The sequence below is a fragment of the Hyperolius riggenbachi genome, chromosome 6 (assembly GCF_040937935.1).
Source record: "Hyperolius riggenbachi isolate aHypRig1 chromosome 6, aHypRig1.pri, whole genome shotgun sequence".
Taxonomy (NCBI): Eukaryota; Metazoa; Chordata; class Amphibia; order Anura; family Hyperoliidae; genus Hyperolius; species Hyperolius riggenbachi.
This window is the reverse complement of record NC_090651.1, coordinates 53,410,897-53,431,966: the sequence shown is the minus strand read 5'-3', so window position 1 is coordinate 53,431,966 and position 21,070 is coordinate 53,410,897. Positions and strand designations below refer to the sequence as shown.

At 43.7% G+C, this 21,070-nt stretch overlaps 1 protein-coding gene across 3 annotated transcripts in view; it reads left to right on the top strand.

Annotated features, from left to right (window-relative positions):
• Positions 1–21,070, top strand: part of MIER1 (MIER1 transcriptional regulator) — an 80,833-nt gene that overhangs the window by 20,232 nt on the left and 39,531 nt on the right. For all 3 annotated transcript variants that reach the window (XM_068239276.1, XM_068239275.1, XM_068239274.1), the window contains exons 3-4: positions 373–518; positions 14,805–14,957. In XM_068239276.1, the coding sequence (XP_068095377.1) occupies positions 373–518; positions 14,805–14,957 (299 nt within the window). The remainder of the gene's footprint in view (positions 1–372; positions 519–14,804; positions 14,958–21,070) is intronic.

The window sequence follows — 21,070 nt, the reverse complement described above, 5'->3', positions numbered from 1 at the left end:
TTTTTTTCGCATCACCGATTTTCATTTGATTCTAATTATTAAGTTGGATGGTTGATCGGCCACCAAATCTTTAGATGTATGGCTATCTGTAGAGTGCAGTTGTCACTTTCATAGTATGTTGGACATTAGCTCCAAGTACTTTGGCTTCTGCTTCTGGCTACTGCTTTAAAATGCTTTGAAAGTCAGAAGCATGTATAATATTACACTGTCGGTATTTTCTATTTAGGCCATTCTTTCTTTATTTAAAAAAGAAAACAAGGTGTAGCTTTACTTTAAATAGCTGTTGATGGAAGCGGCAGGTTTACTTTAAATTGCTGCCGTAGATATTCTGTGTTCTCCTAAACAAACACATTCAGATTTTCTGTTTGGCAGGAGGCTCGGCTACTTCAGACGACCACGAATTTGACCCTACAGCTGACATGTTGGTTCACGAGTTCGATGATGAGCGGACGTTGGAGGAGGAAGAGTTAATGGAGGGTGATGTGAATTTTAGCTCGGAAATTGAGCACCTGGAAAGGGTGGGTAAAACGCCTTTAAAGAGAGCACTTTCTGCCTTTATTGCCTTACATTTAGCACTTTACAGCTCACTCCCTTTTATAGCCATAGAGAAAAATGCGCCTTAGTTGACTTGTGTCTGGGCAACCATGTGGTTTGGGTGTTCCTGGAGACCAAAGTCCACATCTACAGTATGTGTTCGGTGTGGCTTAAATAAAAACAATAAAAATGTATGATAGAAGTAGCCAAATCTAGTTCTGTCTTGTATGCGCTCTTAAAGGGGTTCTGTGGGCTGGTTTAAAAATCAAAAACTGACACTTACCTGGGGCTTCTACCGGCCCCTGCTGATAACCTGTCCCTCGCTGTTACTGAAGAATTTTCCGTTCCCCCGCCGCCGGTCACCATCCAATTATTCGTCTAACTAGATGAATGCAACTGCGCGGCCGTGGCCCCGCGTTCCCGCTTGTGTCTCCAGGAGCTACCTACGCAGTACAAAGTTTTCTCGTACTGCGCCTGCATAGGAAGCTCCTGGGCAGCAAACACGATGGAGGCTGGCACTTCCAAAGATATAAAGCTCTTTATTGTGACATCAATAAAAATGGCTATGCGGCGACAGCCCGCTGTTTCAGGTGTTAGCCCTTTCTCAAGCCGTTACAACCATACAAACATTAACACAAGTGACCCTTTAAATAGTACACATTTAGTCCCCCGACCAATGAATTTAAAATACCTACAGCCAATCAGTTCGCCAGCATCGCAGGACGGACCAGAGTGGAGACTGACAACCTAATATGTTAATCCGTCTTCTACACAAGAAGATCCGGATAGCGCTGTGTTATACACCAGCTTCATCACCTCTCATTGGCCAAAGAGCGTCAGGTGGTCATGTAAACAGATGACGTCACCGTGGAGCGCTGTACCAGCCTATGTAAAAGCAGCCCCATAATGCCTAGCGGGCCATGCCGATACTCATGCGGCCAAACGTAAACAATGACGCATGTAACCCCGCCCTCCAAGGCGGAGGCCAGCATACGTCATATGTAAACAAAACATCGTTGTACCCTAAAGGCAAACGATCACGCTGTATACGCGCTTACCACAGTAAGCCTCCTGCACAAAAACAACACACTCTTACCATACGCTCTGAAGCCAGGGCAGGATAACATACCACTCATTCTCCCCGATGCTGGAAAGCTGAAAGTTCTGTAAAAGAGCAAATAACAGTAAAAAACATGCATCTAATGTCCTCAACAGGAACATATCTATATACAAAAACCCAGCTCATATTCCTTGTTCAAACCCCACTCCCCTAACAAACCCAATTTTCTTATCCACCCAGCCTCCCTTCTAAGTAATTCCTTCAATCTACTATGTCTGCCCCTCCAAGAAGTTGGAACCCCATCGATGATTTGTACTTTTAACTGAGATATACTGTGATTCATTTCAACAAAATGAGAAGATACTGCCTGTTTTCTATCCCTATTCCTAATGGCACTCTTATGGGAACAAATCCTGTCTCTAACCTTCTGCGTGGTCATGCCTATGTATCCTAAGCCACACGGGCATTTCAGGTAATAAACAACATAGCTGGATTCACAGGAATAAAAATCCCTAATCTTATATCTTGTACCTTTCGATGGATGGCTAAATTCAATGCCCTTAGTAATGTGTCCACACAGGTGGCATCCTAAACAAGGAAAAGTTCCCACTTTTTTATTAGACTCCATCATTGTAGGGGCATGATGGAACACTTTGTCTCTCACAGTAGGGGCTTTCTTAAAGGAGAGCAAGGGAGGGTATCTAAATTCTGGAATAGTGGGAAAGGCCTGACTCAATAGGTGCCAATGGCGCCTCATAATTTTCCCAATCTCAGCACTACAGGTGTTGTACGTGGATACGAAGGGAAGGCGGAATTGTTTATTCACTTTTTTCTTTTTGGCAGTCTCCTGTTTTAGAATCTGTTGTGGATAACCCCTCTGTCTAAATTTGACTTCCATGTCCATTACCCGCTGTTCCAATACATCAGGAGCAGTCACAATTTTGCTAAGTCTGGAAAATTGTCCCTTAGGGATGGCATCTCTGATGTGGGGAGGATGGAAGCTATCATAATGAAGAAGGGAATTACAGTCAGTGCTTTTTATATAAAGGTCAGAAACTAGGGAATTGTCTTTCTTACTAATGGTGGTATCCAAAAAAGTCACCTGTTCATTATCTATGTGACTTGTCAATTTGATCTCATTGCAGCATTGGGACAAATAAATCTGAAAATCGTTGAGGGTCGAACGCGGCCCCGCCCATACACAAAAAATGTCGTCTATATATCTAAACCAGCACCTTGCATGCTGCTGAAACAGACGATTTGAATACACAAAAGCCTCCTCGTAGAGGCCCATGTAGAGATTAGCATATGACGGGGCCACGTTCGACCCCATCGCTGTGCCCCGTAGCTGCAAGAAGAAATCACCCTTAAATGAGAAATAATTACATCGTAACACCAAATCTAGTAGTTCCAAGGCAAAGAACCGCTGATCATTGGACAAGTCAGATCGAGTCATCAAGAACCAGTCTATAGCCTCTACACCACCATCATGTGGGATGGAGGTGTAGAGGCTCTCCACGTCAAACGTCACCAACAGGAGATCATCCCCCTCCACATCAAGGTTCCTGATCTTATTGAGAAACATATCTGTATCCCTGATATATGAATCAAGCATCACCACCAGTGGTTGTAATAACCTATCCAGAAACTGTGCCAAGGGTACAAATATCGAACCCGTGCCGGCCACGATGGGTCTCCCCGGTGGACGGCACGGGTTCTTATGTATCTTGGGTAGTGTATAAAACTTGGGTGTCACTGGATTTTCCTGCATCAAAAATTTCTCAATATTCTCATCAATAATTCCCTTAGACCTGGCCTTTTCCACAATGCTTTTAATTTTCCTTTGTATAGAACACACAGGGTCTTCCTGTATCCTACAATAAACTTCTGTTTGAGCTAGTTGACCCCTAATCTCCTCCTCATAATAGATAGTATCTAGTACCACTACGGCTCCGCCCTTATCGGCGGGTCGTATGGTCAGTTCAGTTCTCTTGCTGAGATTATTCAATGCCAAACGTTCATCCCTTGTAAGATTAAACTGAATCCTCTTCTTTTGATGCACGTCCTCCAACCTTTTCACATCCTCCATAACCAGACTGCAAAATTTATCAATCACTATGTTTCCAGAGGGAGAAAAAGAACTTTTGTTCCTAAGTCCCAGTTCCTTTAAATTAAATGCAGATTCAGTCGTCTCCCTGGTAGGACCATTGAAACACGGGGAAACCCCAAAGAAATATTTCAATTTAACAGTCCTGAAGAACCTGAACAACTCTTGGTCTAGTTCAAAAAAATTGGGTAAGTTAGTGGGGCTGAAACCTAAGCCATAATTGAGAACTCTCTCCTCAGTTGGTGTCAAAGTGTGACCAGATATATTCACCACCAACTGCGGTTGCTCAACTAATTCCGTTTGCGCAGCTCCATCTGGCTCCTGACAGGATCTTTTCGTGCGCCTACCCCTGGCTCTACTCCCGCCCCTCCTTGTGCCCCTCTTCCTACGGGTGAGTTCTCCCGTGAGGACAAAAAATCTGAGGCTGAGGATCCCGGATTCCCTCCCGGATTCCCACCCCGTGGGCGAGGTAATCTGCCTTTCGGCTTATTTGGTTTGCCTGGTTTGTTCCATCTTCTCAATGAATTAGCTGGAACCATTTTCTGCCATGGGTAGACATATCCTTCAGTGTAATCCAAAGTATCCCGATGGAACTTAGATCGCTTAGTTTCTTCAATGTTCTTTGTATGTGCTGTGATCTTTTTGGAAAGCTGTTCCACAAACGTTTGCATATCCTCCGCTGTGAGGGTAGCCGTGAGCTGAGCAATGATTGTCAAACTTTTCTTCTCCAATATGGGGAGCTCCTGATCAATCCGTTCAATTGTAAGAATCATAGTGTCAAAAGCAGCCTTGTTCCATATCCTCTCAAAGGTTGAACAGAACTCTGGATCTCCACCAAAAATCATAGGTGACACCTGGGAGCGTACTGCCCGTGGTATTCTCCTGGTACGACAATATTCAGCCAGAGTTCTGGCATGCATGTCAAGCTCGACCCATCTCTTTTTGACAATCTCCAACTCACGCTTCAAAGGTTTGGCATCGGGTGTTTGTAAAAACGGAGCACAAACACTTGTCCTTGCTAAGACACGAGCTGCATGTTCCTCTGTATACGTAAATGTATCAGGTAAACCTCCCGATAAATCATCTCCTGTGGTGCTCATCCTCTGAGGTGCGATCACGTCCTTAGATCCAATGGTAAAAAGAGTGGCACTCTTTCAAAACAGGAGAAGTGGGTGCCCAAGCCTCAATAGATCCTCACACCTCCAGATCACAGTTGCAGCAAACACGATGGAGGCTGGCACTTCCAAAGATATAAAGCTCTTTATTGTGACATCAATAAAAATGGCTATGCGGCGACAGCCCGCTGTTTCAGGTGTTAGCCCTTTCTCAAGCCGTTACAACCATACAAACATTAACACAAGTGACCCTTGAGAAAGGGCTAACACCTGAAACAGCGGGCTGTCGCCGCATAGCCATTTTTATTGATGTCACAATAAAGAGCTTTATATCTTTGGAAGTGCCAGCCTCCATCGTGTTTGCTGCAACTGTGATCTGGAGGTGTGAGGATCTATTGAGGCTTGGGCACCCACTTCTCCTGTTTTGAAAGAGTGCCACTCTTTTTACCATTGGATCTAAGGACGTGATCGCACCTCAGAGGATGAGCACCACAGGAGATGATTTATCGGGAGGTTTACCTGATACATTTACGTATACAGAGGAACATGCAGCTCGTGTCTTAGCAAGGACAAGTGTTTGTGCTCCGTTTTTACAAACACCCGATGCCAAACCTTTGAAGCGTGAGTTGGAGATTGTCAAAAAGAGATGGGTCGAGCTTGACATGCATGCCAGAACTCTGGCTGAATATTGTCGTACCAGGAGAATACCACGGGCAGTACGCTCCCAGGTGTCACCTATGATTTTTGGTGGAGATCCAGAGTTCTGTTCAACCTTTGAGAGGATATGGAACAAGGCTGCTTTTGACACTATGATTCTTACAATTGAACGGATTGATCAGGAGCTCCCCATATTGGAGAAGAAAAGTTTGACAATCATTGCTCAGCTCACGGCTACCCTCACAGCGGAGGATATGCAAACGTTTGTGGAACAGCTTTCCAAAAAGATCACAGCACATACAAAGAACATTGAAGAAACTAAGCGATCTAAGTTCCATCGGGATACTTTGGATTACACTGAAGGATATGTCTACCCATGGCAGAAAATGGTTCCAGCTAATTCATTGAGAAGATGGAACAAACCAGGCAAACCAAATAAGCCGAAAGGCAGATTACCTCGCCCACGGGGTGGGAATCCGGGAGGGAATCCGGGATCCTCAGCCTCAGATTTTTTGTCCTCACGGGAGAACTCACCCGTAGGAAGAGGGGCACAAGGAGGGGCGGGAGTAGAGCCAGGGGTAGGCGCACGAAAAGATCCTGTCAGGAGCCAGATGGAGCTGCGCAAACGGAATTAGTTGAGCAACCGCAGTTGGTGGTGAATATATCTGGTCACACTTTGACACCAACTGAGGAGAGAGTTCTCAATTATGGCTTAGGTTTCAGCCCCACTAACTTACCCAATTTTTTTGAACTAGACCAAGAGTTGTTCAGGTTCTTCAGGACTGTTAAATTGAAATATTTCTTTGGGGTTTCCCCGTGTTTCAATGGTCCTACCAGGGAGACGACTGAATCTGCATTTAATTTAAAGGAACTGGGACTTAGGAACAAAAGTTCTTTTTCTCCCTCTGGAAACATAGTGATTGATAAATTTTGCAGTCTGGTTATGGAGGATGTGAAAAGGTTGGAGGACGTGCATCAAAAGAAGAGGATTCAGTTTAATCTTACAAGGGATGAACGTTTGGCATTGAATAATCTCAGCAAGAGAACTGAACTGACCATACGACCCGCCGATAAGGGCGGAGCCGTAGTGGTACTAGATACTATCTATTATGAGGAGGAGATTAGGGGTCAACTAGCTCAAACAGAAGTTTATTGTAGGATACAGGAAGACCCTGTGTGTTCTATACAAAGGAAAATTAAAAGCATTGTGGAAAAGGCCAGGTCTAAGGGAATTATTGATGAGAATATTGAGAAATTTTTGATGCAGGAAAATCCAGTGACACCCAAGTTTTATACACTACCCAAGATACATAAGAACCCGTGCCGTCCACCGGGGAGACCCATCGTGGCCGGCACGGGTTCGATATTTGTACCCTTGGCACAGTTTCTGGATAGGTTATTACAACCACTGGTGGTGATGCTTGATTCATATATCAGGGATACAGATATGTTTCTCAATAAGATCAGGAACCTTGATGTGGAGGGGGATGATCTCCTGTTGGTGACGTTTGACGTGGAGAGCCTCTACACCTCCATCCCACATGATGGTGGTGTAGAGGCTATAGACTGGTTCTTGATGACTCGATCTGACTTGTCCAATGATCAGCGGTTCTTTGCCTTGGAACTACTAGATTTGGTGTTACGATGTAATTATTTCTCATTTAAGGGTGATTTCTTCTTGCAGCTACGGGGCACAGCGATGGGGTCGAACGTGGCCCCGTCATATGCTAATCTCTACATGGGCCTCTACGAGGAGGCTTTTGTGTATTCAAATCGTCTGTTTCAGCAGCATGCAAGGTGCTGGTTTAGATATATAGACGACATTTTTTGTGTATGGGCGGGGCCGCGTTCGACCCTCAACGATTTTCAGATTTATTTGTCCCAATGCTGCAATGAGATCAAATTGACAAGTCACATAGATAATGAACAGGTGACTTTTTTGGATACCACCATTAGTAAGAAAGACAATTCCCTAGTTTCTGACCTTTATATAAAAAGCACTGACTGTAATTCCCTTCTTCATTATGATAGCTTCCATCCTCCCCACATCAGAGATGCCATCCCTAAGGGACAATTTTCCAGACTTAGCAAAATTGTGACTGCTCCTGATGTATTGGAACAGCGGGTAATGGACATGGAAGTCAAATTTAGACAGAGGGGTTATCCACAACAGATTCTAAAACAGGAGACTGCCAAAAAGAAAAAAGTGAATAAACAATTCCGCCTTCCCTTCGTATCCACGTACAACACCTGTAGTGCTGAGATTGGGAAAATTATGAGGCGCCATTGGCACCTATTGAGTCAGGCCTTTCCCACTATTCCAGAATTTAGATACCCTCCCTTGCTCTCCTTTAAGAAAGCCCCTACTGTGAGAGACAAAGTGTTCCATCATGCCCCTACAATGATGGAGTCTAATAAAAAAGTGGGAACTTTTCCTTGTTTAGGATGCCACCTGTGTGGACACATTACTAAGGGCATTGAATTTAGCCATCCATCGAAAGGTACAAGATATAAGATTAGGGATTTTTATTCCTGTGAATCCAGCTATGTTGTTTATTACCTGAAATGCCCGTGTGGCTTAGGATACATAGGCATGACCACGCAGAAGGTTAGAGACAGGATTTGTTCCCATAAGAGTGCCATTAGGAATAGGGATAGAAAACAGGCAGTATCTTCTCATTTTGTTGAAATGAATCACAGTATATCTCAGTTAAAAGTACAAATCATCGATGGGGTTCCAACTTCTTGGAGGGGCAGACATAGTAGATTGAAGGAATTACTTAGAAGGGAGGCTGGGTGGATAAGAAAATTGGGTTTGTTAGGGGAGTGGGGTTTGAACAAGGAATATGAGCTGGGTTTTTGTATATAGATATGTTCCTGTTGAGGACATTAGATGCATGTTTTTTACTGTTATTTGCTCTTTTACAGAACTTTCAGCTTTCCAGCATCGGGGAGAATGAGTGGTATGTTATCCTGCCCTGGATTCAGAGCGTATGGTAAGAGTGTGTTGTTTTTGTGCAGGAGGCTTACTGTGGTAAGCGCGTATACAGCGTGATCGTTTGCCTTTAGGGTACAACGATGTTTTGTTTACATATGACGTATGCTGGCCTCCGCCTTGGAGGGCGGGGTTACATGCGTCATTGTTTACGTTTGGCCGCATGAGTATCGGCATGGCCCGCTAGGCATTATGGGGCTGCTTTTACATAGGCTGGTACAGCGCTCCACGGTGACGTCATCTGTTTACATGACCACCTGACGCTCTTTGGCCAATGAGAGGTGATGAAGCTGGTGTATAACACAGCGCTATCCGGATCTTCTTGTGTAGAAGACGGATTAACATATTAGGTTGTCAGTCTCCACTCTGGTCCGTCCTGCGATGCTGGCGAACTGATTGGCTGTAGGTATTTTAAATTCATTGGTCGGGGGACTAAATGTGTACTATTTAAAGGGTCACTTGTGTTAATGTTTGTATGGTTGTAACGGCTTGAGAAAGGGCTAACACCTGAAACAGCGGGCTGTCGCCGCATAGCCATTTTTATTGATGTCACAATAAAGAGCTTTATATCTTTGGAAGTGCCAGCCTCCATCGTGTTTGCTGCAACTGTGATCTGGAGGTGTGAGGATCTATTGAGGCTTGGGCACCCACTTCTCCTGTTTTGAAAGAGTGCCACTCTTTTTACCATTGGATCTTAGGAAGCTCCTGGGGACGCGAGCAGGAGCGAGGACGCGCGCGGCCGCAGTTGCATTCGTCTAGTTAGAAGAATAATTGGACGGTGACTGGCAGCGGGGGAACAAAATATTCTTCAGTCTTCGTTGATAGCTGCAGGGGGCCGGTAGAAGCCCCAGGTAAGTGTCGGTTTTTGATATTTAAACCAGCCCACAGAACCCCTTTAAGTTGAACACGATACCAAATATTTAAAGGGAAATTTCCAAGCAATAGGGTTTCTATAAGCACCTAAGTTGTAAGGGCCCTTTTCCACTAGATGCGAATTGGTGTGAATTTTGCTGCATACTAATTCCCTTATCAATGCATTTAAAAGGCCCTGTTTCTATTTTATGCAAAACTCGCCTCTCTTGAAAATTTTTATAGAAGTTCTGTAAGTTTCTGGATGCTGCATGTGATTTTTCATGTCTGTTTTCGTGGTTGCAGTATTTCTTTTACGTTTTTCATTAACTGGTTCGGGACCGCGGTAAGTAAAATCAACGCTGCATCTGTGGCTCTCTAACTCTGGTGCGGCGTAGATTCTTTGCCGTGGCTTACCGCGGTCCCAAACCAATCACTGCTCCTGGAGGAAGTAAACTCGTCATGTGACAGCCGAGCTTCCTTCTATCGGTCAGGAGGTGTTTTAATTGGCTCCTGATTTCTGTAAGCCAATCACAGTGATCGGTAAGGGAAAAAAAAGAAAATAAGCCTCTGGTACTTAACCACTTTACCCCGCGCGTACGGATTTCTCCGCCCCTTTTTCCATCCTTTCACCCCCAGGGACGGAGAAATCCGTACTCTGCGCACTCCCGCCGCTGTCCGCGCTCCCGATAGTAAACAAGCCGCCGCCCGCTCGCCCAGAGATCAACGAACGGGAAAATCCATTCCCGTTCGTTGATCTCAGCCCCGCAATGATCTGCTGCCGCTCGGCTGAGCAGCGCGATCATTGTGAAAAAATAACAAAGTCCCAGCCTCTTTCTACTTCCTGCAAGCGTCCGGAAGGACGCTTGCAGGTCGCATGAAACAAATTTGTAATGTTGCCATCTTGTGGCCAAATAGTAAAACTACACCCTAACCATTTTTTACACACTAATAAACTTGTTTTACACAAAAAATTAACTCCTTACCTCCCACACTCCCCAATTATTTTTTTTTTTGTAATTAAAAAAAAAATAAAAAATTTACAATTTAAAAAAAATACATAAATAGTTACCTTAGGGACTGAACTTTTAAAATATTTATGTCAAGAGGGTATAACACTGTTACTTTATAAACTATGGGCTTGTAATTAGGGATGGACGCAAAACTGAAAAAAATGCACCTTTATTTCCAACTAAAATATTGGCGGCAACCATTGTGATAGGGACATAATTTAAACGGTTTTATAACCGGGATAAATAGGCATATACATTTAATGGGTTTTAATTACAGTAGCATGCATTATTTAAAAACTATAAAGGCCGAAAACTGAAAAGTAATAAATTTTTTCCCACATTTTTTCCTATTTTCCCATTAAAACACATTTAGAATAAAATAATTCTTGGCATAATGTCCCACCTAAAGAAAGCCTAATTGGTGGCGAAAAAAAACAAGATATAGTTCATTTCATTGCGATAAGTAATGATACAGTTATAGACGAATGAATGGAAGGAGCGCTGAAAGGTGAAAATTGCTCTGGTGGTCAGGGGGTAAAACCCCTCAGTTGGGAAGTGGTTAAAGGCACCAGAGGCTCCTGTCCCAAATGAGTTCATGTCAGGTTTGTTGTCATGTAATCACAGTTTCTGCTGCTAAAAAATCCCCAAAAAGCATTTCTGCAGTCTTTAGGGGTTACGTAACCTCTCCTTTAGTATTTCCCAGTGAAATAATATCTTGGTTTACAGTGGCGGCCGAATCCCAGCCAGAGCACTATCTGCAGTTTGTATGTTCTCCCTGTGTCTGTGTGGGTTTCCTCCGGGCACTACGGTTTCCTTCCACATCCCAAAAACATACAGATGTTAATTGGCTTCCCCCTAAAAAGTGGCCCTAGACTGAGATGGACATATGACTGTAGTAGGTATTAGATTGTGAGCTCCTCTGAGGGACAGTTAAGTGACAAGACTATATATACTCTGTACAGCGCTACGGAAGATGTCAGCACTATATAAATACTAAATATTAACAGTGTTCTCTCCAAGCGGTTTTAGCTGGGTGTCCCACCCGGATAATTTAGTGAGCACCCGGCTGCTATCGGCTCCCCTCCTCATCCACTACTTATGATGTCATTTTCATGTCACCCGGCAGGGAAAAAATTCTGGGGAGAACACTGAATAATATCCATTTAAACGAAAGTTAAGTGCCCCTTTCTAGTTTAGTGCTGCAATCTGTTGGGTGTATGGAACAATTGCAGTGCGTTTGCGCTGGGAGAAAAAACAGGCAGGAACATTTTTTGAATTGCTGGACCAAAGAAATATTGCATAACTGTGTGATTTGCTATATAATTTTATATTGTATAAAGTATAGGAGCTCAAGCGCAGGTATAATGCAGCAGGCACGACAATTGCAATCGAGAAAAATTGCAAATGCAGCACACTAATGGAAACAGCCCTCGGTTTCAGTGAGTTAAGTGCCTAGCATTTTTCAATTTGCAAGTGATTGGAATTGGATCGCAATAGTGGAAAAGGGCCCTAAGAGATTTGGGGCCCGATGCACTAAATGGTGGTAATTTAGTGCCAGGGGAGCAGTGCCCATTACTCTATTAGCGCCTATGCTGACGTCAGGACCAGTAAAATTACCAGCATTTGGTGCATTAGGCCTTTTGCTTCATTTTTTTTTTTAAATCAGAAAATAGTTTAGCTTCCAAATTAAAATGTGATATTTGTTTAGAGCTCCCCCTGCTGGTCTGACAGACAAGCTTTGTAAGTACAAACACTTGTTTTGCTGCAGTGTAGTAAATTGATGCGATGGTTCAGTAGGGAGTTTCAATAGAGATGGTCATTGAGATACTAAGAAATCCAGCTTGCTTGCCGTGTACAGTTAATGTAAATTGTGTGCTGATTGTAAAAGCCCCTACACACGGCCAACAAAAGCTCATGAACGACCACACAACCAAGTGATTGCACGGCCACGGCTTGTATTTTCCGTGCTCCAACCATCTGAACGACAGAGTGCGTGATATGGCTGCATTCAATATAAGGATAAGTTGTTCAAATGACTTATGTGGCCAACTGCATGATATCAGCGCAAAAGTCATGCAAGTTGATCTGCCAGTTAGATCAGGGAAGCCGCGTGTTATCAGTCGCTCGTCTAGTCGCTTGTCACGTGTACACACGCCCAACCATCGTCCAACAGACCAAGTTTGGCCAATAGTTGGGCGGAAAAGTTGCACGTGTCTACGAGCCACAAAAGGAACTCGAGGGGTGAAAGAGATGGAAGCTGCTATATTTATTTCCTTTTAAACAATACCAGTTGCCTGGCTGTCCTGCTGGTCTTTCTGGTCAGTACGGTCTAAATCACACATCTGAAACAAGCATGCAGCTAATCTTGTTAGATTTGCCATAGACATCTGATCTGCATGCTTGTTCAGGGTCTATAGCTTAAAGTATTAGAGGCAGAGGATCAGCAGGACAGCCAGGCAATGTGCGTTATTTAACAGGAAATAAACATGTCAGCCTCCACATCCCTCTCACCTCGGGTTCCTTTTAAGTGCATCAATCAATTGCACTTTCAGCGGGTTTGAATTTGCCCAATTCCAAGCTGTATAACATTTGCTTTAAAGCACATGTGAAGCCGCTGTAGAAAAAAAAATACTAGCCTATGGAGAAGGAAGGCTCTGGATTCAAAAGAGCAGGGGTAGGAAACTTATGGCTCGGGAGCCAGGTGTGGCTCTTTTGATGGCTACATCTGGCTCACAGTTAGGGGTTGATTCACTAAGTTACACTGCTCAAGCAGCACAGCTTAGTGTGGCAGCGCAAGTAACATTTTTAAAGTAGGCACACTACTGCTGTAGCATGCACTACTAACTTGCTCGCGCTCCCCCCAACACGAACAGCTGCTCCATTTGTCCCACTCTGTATCCTGTCAGGTGCAGTGACGAGATCCCTGCACTGTAATTGGCCCAATAGGCTGTCTGTCACTTGACAGGCAGCCTATTGAGCCAAAGTGCGGGGATCTCATCCTACAAATTAAATCAACCCCCAAGTCAGCAAGCTAATTGTACAAGCTATTATGCTAGTTACACACCATACAATTTTGTGATTAGATAGATGGTTCGATAGATAATTTTCGACATGTCCGATCTTATTTGCGATAGTTTTTCTGATCGATTTCTCATAGAAGTAAATGGAAATATATAGGAAAAGATAACAGAATCAAATCGGAAATTGATTGGACGGATAATTGACTGAAAAAACGCATTGTGTGTACTCAGCATTAGTCGGTATTTCTCCTGTCTGGCTCTCGGGAAAATTGCTGATGTTGCTGAAACCCAATAGAAGCTGAGGACGTGTCTGACACTTCCGCTGCCCGGTGGATCAACTGTATACACATAACCATGGCAACAAGGACGTGAGCCCTCTACTGTGCATGTCAGTTTGAAACATATTGTTTGGCTCTCACAGAATTACATTTTAAAATTTGTGGCATTTATGGCTCTCTCAGCCCAAAAAGTTCATGACCCCTGCCATAGTGCCTTCCCGGGCCTCTCTGTCCCCTCGTTCCATCGAGTGCTTCCCGAAGACTGGCGCACTCATACATGCAGTATGGACTCCACTCATCTTCAGAAATATTAGGGGCTCGAGTACTTCCGAAGCCTCCACAAGGACTCCCAAAGGCGTATTTGACCAGTTGGTCAGATAACTTTCACGACGGGACAGTGGTGGACCAAGAGGACCGGGAAGGCTCTATGGCACAGGTGTCAAACACTAGGCCCATGGGCTGAATGCGGCCATCCTTGTCATTTTATGTGGCTCTCCAGAGCAATAAATGTGCATCATTGTAAGCAGTAAAAGAATTACAGCACACTGCCTTCCCATGCACAGGAGTTTGGGGTGCAGGCAGGGTCCAGCAACAACCCATGGGACACCTCAGCAAAATTACATGGTACCCCCTCTTGAGATACAAACCCCCCTGTGTGGCTGGTAAAACACCCCTCCCCAACCTCACACCTCAACTTTCCAGAGACTATGGGGGAAGTGAAAGGCTAGCATCTTGTCTTGGGCCACATTTCATCTTGATCCCTTTTTTGCCAAAGCAGTACTGGGGCAGGTAAATATTAAACTGTTACATGGCGCTACTCTGCAAAAGGGGGAGGAGCTAGCCCCCCATGTTCGCTATAGTTAGGCCATTTAGTTTGACTGTTCAATCAATATTAGATCTTGGTAAACAATTTGGCCCTTGACTTTTACACTATCCTTTAGATTTTGGCCCCTTATGTGATTTAACACCCCTGATCTATAGTTTTTTTTTCCAGGGTCACTTTAGTATAACTTTAAATTTGTATTGTTAGAGACTGTATAGTAGCAAAAATGTCCCGGTCTGTTATGCTCACAAAACCTTATTGGACTGCAGTGCTTATTTGTGATTTTCATGCTTTGTAATAAATAAAAAAATACAATAATAATGAAAAATGTGATGTGTGTTTTTGCTCTCCAGGAAAGTGAGATGCCGATTCAAGAGCTATTAAGGCTTTATGGTTACGGTAGCACCGTACCTCTGCCTGGAGAAGACGAGGAGGAAGATGATGATGACGACGATGAGGAGGAGGATGAGAATGATGACAACAGTGGCTGTAGTGGGGAAAATAAGGTGCACAGCACAAGATTAGCATTGGATCACTTGTGACACTTTTTTATTGTTTTAGTGAGATTTTAGTGAACCTGTCTCCAGAATTGTGAAGTTTGCATAAGTCATTCGGGTGCATGCATGTCCCGTCTTAATGCACATTATGATGGTGTTCCTGCCCTGACTGCAATTTAAGGTGTCTAGGCTGCCTTGCTATTGGAGACCCATACCGGTACTCTCGAATGCTGACATTATACCATGCCATCTAGCGGCTGGATCTGTGCACATAGGTTTTGCCTTTGCAGCGTTCTCCCCAGAATTTCTTTCCAGCTGGGTGATAGGCAAATGTAGTCGGGTGGAGCGGGACAGGGAAATGCAGGGCTGACGCTTCCATAAGGGCATCCTGGGCAATTGCCAAGGGCCCCAGAGGGCATCCTGGGCAATTGCCAAGGGCCCCAGAGCCATCTGTAAGGGGACACTGAGAAATCACACACAGAAACAAACTACGCACACACTCTACACACAGAAACAAACTACGCACACACTCTACACACACAGAAACAGACTACGCACACACTCTACACACACAGAAACAAACTACGCACACACTCTACACGCACAGAAACAGACTACGCACACACTCTACACACACAGAAACAAACTACGCACACACTCTACACGCACAGAAACAAACTACGCACACACTCTACACGCACAGAAACAAACTATGCACACACTCTACACACACAGAAACAAACTATGCACACACTCTACACACACAGAAACAAACTACGCACACACTCTACATACACAGAAACAAACTGCGCACACACTCTACACACACAGAAACAAACTGCGCACACACTCTACACGCACAGAAACAAACTACGCACACACTCTACACGCACAGAAACAAACTATGCACACACTCTACACACACAGAAACAAACTACGCACACACTCTACACACACAGAAACAAACTACGCACACACTCTACACACACAGAAACAAACCGCGCACACACTCTACACACACAGAAACAAACTGCGCACACACTCTACACGCACAGAAACAAACTACGCACACACTCTACACGCACAGAAACAAACTATGCACACACTCTACACACACACAGAAACAAACTACGCACACACTCTACACACACAGAAACAAACTACGCACACACTCTACACGCACAGAAACAAACTACGCACACACTCTACACACACAGAAGCAAACTATGCACACACTCTACACACACAGAAACAAACTATGCACACACTCTACACGCACAGAAACAAACTATGCACACACTCTACACACACAGAAACAAACTACGCACACACTCTACACACACAGAAACAAACTATGCACACACTCTACACACACAGAAACAAACTACGCACACACTCTACACGCACAGAAACAAACTATGCACACACTCTACACGCACAGAAACAAACTACGCACACACTCTACACGCACAGAAACAAACTATGCACACACTCTACACACACACAGAAACAAACTACGCACACACTCTACACGCACAGAAACAAACTGCGCACACACTCTACACGCACAGAAACAAACTACGCACACACTCTACACGCACAGAAACAAACTATGCACACACTCTACACACACACAGAAACAAACTACGCACACACTCTACACACACACAGAAACAAACTACGCACACACTCTACACACACAGAAACAAACTACGCACACACTCTACACGCACAGAAACAAACTACGCACACACTCTACACACACAGAAGCAAACTATGCACACACTCTACACACACAGAAACAAACTATGCACACACTCTACACGCACAGAAACAAACTATGCACACACTCTACACACACAGAAACAAACTACGCACACACTCTACACACACAGAAACAAACTATGCACACACTCTACACACACAGAAACAAACTACGCACACACTCTACACGCACAGAAACAAACTATGCACACACTCTACACGCACAGAAACAAACTATGCACACACTCTACACGCACAGAAACAAACTATGCACACACTCTACACACACACAGAAACAAACTACGCACACACTCTACACGCACAGAAACAAACTGCGCACACACTCTACACGCACAGAAACAAACTGCGCACACACTCTACACACACAGAAACAAACTACGCACACACTCTACACACACAGAAACAAACTATGCACACACTCTACACACACAGAAACAGACTACGCACACACTCTACACACACACAAGAAAACTACGCACACACTCTGCATACACAGAAACAAACTACGCACACACTCTACACGCACAGAAACAAACTATGCACACACTCTACACACACAGAAACAAACTATGCACACACTCTACACACACAGAAACAAACTACGCACACACTCTACATACACAGAAACAAACTGCGCACACACTCTACACACACAGAAACAAACTGCGCACACACTCTACACACACAGAAATAAACTGCGCACACACTCTACACACACAGAAATAAACTGCGCACACACTCTACACACACAGAAACAAACTGCGCACACACTCTACACACACAGAAACAAACTGCGCACACACTCTACATACACAGAAACAAACTACGCACACACTCTACACCCACAGAAACAAACTGCGCACACACTAGACATAGGAAAATCTTACTCAGCACAGTATCATCACGTGGAGGAGGAGGGGCCAGCTAGGATTGCAGTGAATATTAATGAGCATAAGAGGCGTTAGTGTGTCAGCAGCAGGGAGTGCAAGGAAGATCTTCTGCTATATCGGTGTATAAAGCTGCTGCCCCCTAAAGGATGCTGCCTGAATTACATGATACAGGTTTTCTGCTTTTTCGGGCCAGTTCTGATAGTAGGAGAGTGAGGAGGAGAGCCAGCCAGAGTGACTGGCTGATAGGGGTTGGGGAAAACACTGCCTTTGGGAATGGTATACATGCTGCCCATGCACCAGCCAGAAAGATATGGGTGGGTGCAACATATAGTGGTGTGAAAAACTATTTGCCCCCTTCCTGATTTCTTATTCTTTTGCATGTTTGTCACACTTAAAGGAATACTATCGATTGAAACGACTTTTTTTTTTTTTAATACTCTATATTAGTGTACACATTACCACTAGTGCTAGAGACACTTTATTTATTCACCCAGGTCTCTCTCTCGCTATCCCTGCTTAAAAATTCATTTCTCACACAGCTCACAAATATATGTCACTGTGTCACTCACAGCATGCAGGATACATGAGGAGAAACAGGCTGATCTGAGGTGGTAACAGGTAACCAAATGAGCTGGAATATTGCTGGAATATAACTAGCTATAACACTAGTCTGTGTTTTACACTGCCTGGCTGCCTGCTTCTGGTGATTCACTCCAGGCTGCATCCACTTTACAAGCTGCTGAGGGGCAGACCACTGCTTACAATTAGCATTATTAGTATCTTTATCAGTAAAGAGAAGCAAAGATAATAAACACACATTGCTAGAATCTTTAACCCCTTACCACCATATCAATAAGATTCTTTCAGCAAGGTGATAATTACACTATAAACTGAGGAGTTGATAGCATCTCCCCTTTGCAGAGACATGGTCTAGCCCTCTGGGAGCTCAGTATTAGATACATTTTGTATCCAACACTGACGCCAAAACTGACGGAAGATTTTACAGCTGAGAGGAACAGCTGTGTGAGGAATGAAATTACTCCTAGTACTTGCCCTAATGTGTGCTACAACATACAGCATTTCCAAATAAATGCATACATCGATAGTATTACTTTAAATGTTTCTGCTCATCAAAAACTGTTAACTATTAGTCAAAGATAACATAATTGAACACAAAATGCAGTTTTAAATGATGGTTTTTATTATTTAGTGAGAAAAAAAGTTAAAAACCTACATGGCCCTGTGTGAAAAAGAAATTGCCCCCTGAACCTAATAACTGGTTGGGCCACCCTTAGCAGCAATAACTGCAATCAAGCGTTTGCGATAACTTGCAACAAGTCTTTTACAGCGCTCTGGAGGAATTTTGGCCCACTCATCTTTGCAGAATTGTTGTAATTCAGCTTTATTTGAGGGTTTTCTAGCATGAACCGCCTTTTTAAGGTCATGCCACAACATCTCAATAGGATTCAGGTCAGGACTTTGACTAGGCCACTCCAAAGTCTTCATTTTGTTTTTCTTCAGCCGTTCAGAGGTGGATTTGCTGGTGTGTTTTGGGTCATTGTCCTGCTGCAGCACCCAAGATCGCTTCAGCTTGAGTTGACGAACAGATGGCCGGACATTCTCCTTCAGGATTTTTTGGTAGATAGTAGAATTCATGGTTCCATCTATCACAGCAAGCCTTCCAGGTCCTGAGGCAGCAAAACAACCCCAGACCATCACAATACCACCACCATATTTTACTGTTGGTATGATGTTCTTTTGCTGAAATGCTGTGTTACTTCTACGCCAGATGTAACGGGACACGCACCTTCCAAAAAGTTCAACTTTTGTCTCGTCAGTCCACAAGGTATTTTCCCAAAAGTCTTGGCAATCATTAAGATTATTTTTAGCAAAATTGAGACGAGCCTTAATGTTCTTTTTGTTTAAAAATGGTTTGTGCCTTGGATATCTTTTTATATATCGTTTTTGCCCAGTCTCTTTCTTATGGTGGAGTCGTGAACACTGACCTTAATTGAGGCAAGTAAGACCTGCAGTTCTTTAGGTGTTGTCCTGGGGTCTTTTGTGGCCTCTCGGATGAGTTTTCTCTGCGCTCTTGGGGTAATTTTGGTCAGCCGGCCACTCCTGGGAAGGTTCATCACTGTTCCATGTTTTTGCCATTTGTGGATAATGGCTCTCACTGTGGTTCGCTGGAGTCCCAAAGCTTTAGAAATGGCTTTATAACCTTTACCAGACTGATAGATCTCAATTACAGTACTTTTGTTCTCATTTGTTCCTGAGTTTCTTTGAAACTTGGCTTGATGTCTAGCTTTTGAGGTGCTTTTGGTCTACTTCTCTGTGTCAGATAGCTCCTATTTAAGTGATTTCTTGATTGAAACAGGTGTGGCAGTAATCAGGCCTGGGGGTGACTACAGAAATTGAACTCAGGTGTTATAGACCACAGTTAAGTTATTTTTTAACAAGGAGGGCAATCACTTTTTCACACAGGGCCATGTAGATTTGGAGTTTTTTTCCTCACTAAATAATAAAAACCATCATTTAAAACTGCATTTTGTGTTCAATTATGTTATCTTTGACTAATAGTTAACGGTTTTTGATGAGCAGAAACATTTAAGTGTGACAAACATGCAAAAGAATAAGAAATCAGGAAGGGGGCAAATAGTTTTTAACACCACTGTACCTGGCACTTTACATCGCTCTCCGGGAAGTTACTGTTTTTTGTATATGGTCATGCTATTGGGGTTTTTTGACAGTGATATTTACACTGAAAGTGGATGCCTTGGCTGATAACCATCTAGCATCTGTACGAGGCTGAATTCTCCTATGCTGACCTGCTGCTCTAATAGGCTTTGCTTGTTAACCCATTATGCATCTGACCTGACAGCAGCAAGTAAGCAAACTAGACACCCTTCAATTTTCTCAGCTGAAACGATTGTTTCTGATCGTTTAGTCCAGAATGTTAAAGGCCTTCTTTGTGGCACTGTAAAGGGGAAATAGTAATAATCCACAGAGAAATTAAGGAATATTAAAACTATGCATTTATTTGCACTCTCAATTTAGACCCGTATTTGTCTCAGCGAAGTTGCACAAAGTTACCCCCAAATTTTGCACTGAAAGGGTGTGTATTACCCATGTGCCTCCCAGAGGGATGTCTTACAACACAGCAGTGTTTTGGTTACACTATGCCTCAACTGAGCAGTCTTTTGTGCGAGGCATCATTCACAACAGGCAATGCTTCTTGGGAAAAGCAAACCCAAAACTGGTGTTTTTTTTATAGGACAGGACAGCTGTAACCAACATCTCCAATCTCATCTCATTGATTGTACTCCAGCTGGCTAACACCTCACTCCAATTGCCTCTTGGAGATGTTCTTACAGGGAGTGCAGAATTATTAGGCAAATGAGTATTTTGACCACATCATCCTCTTTATTCATGTTGTCTTACTCCAAG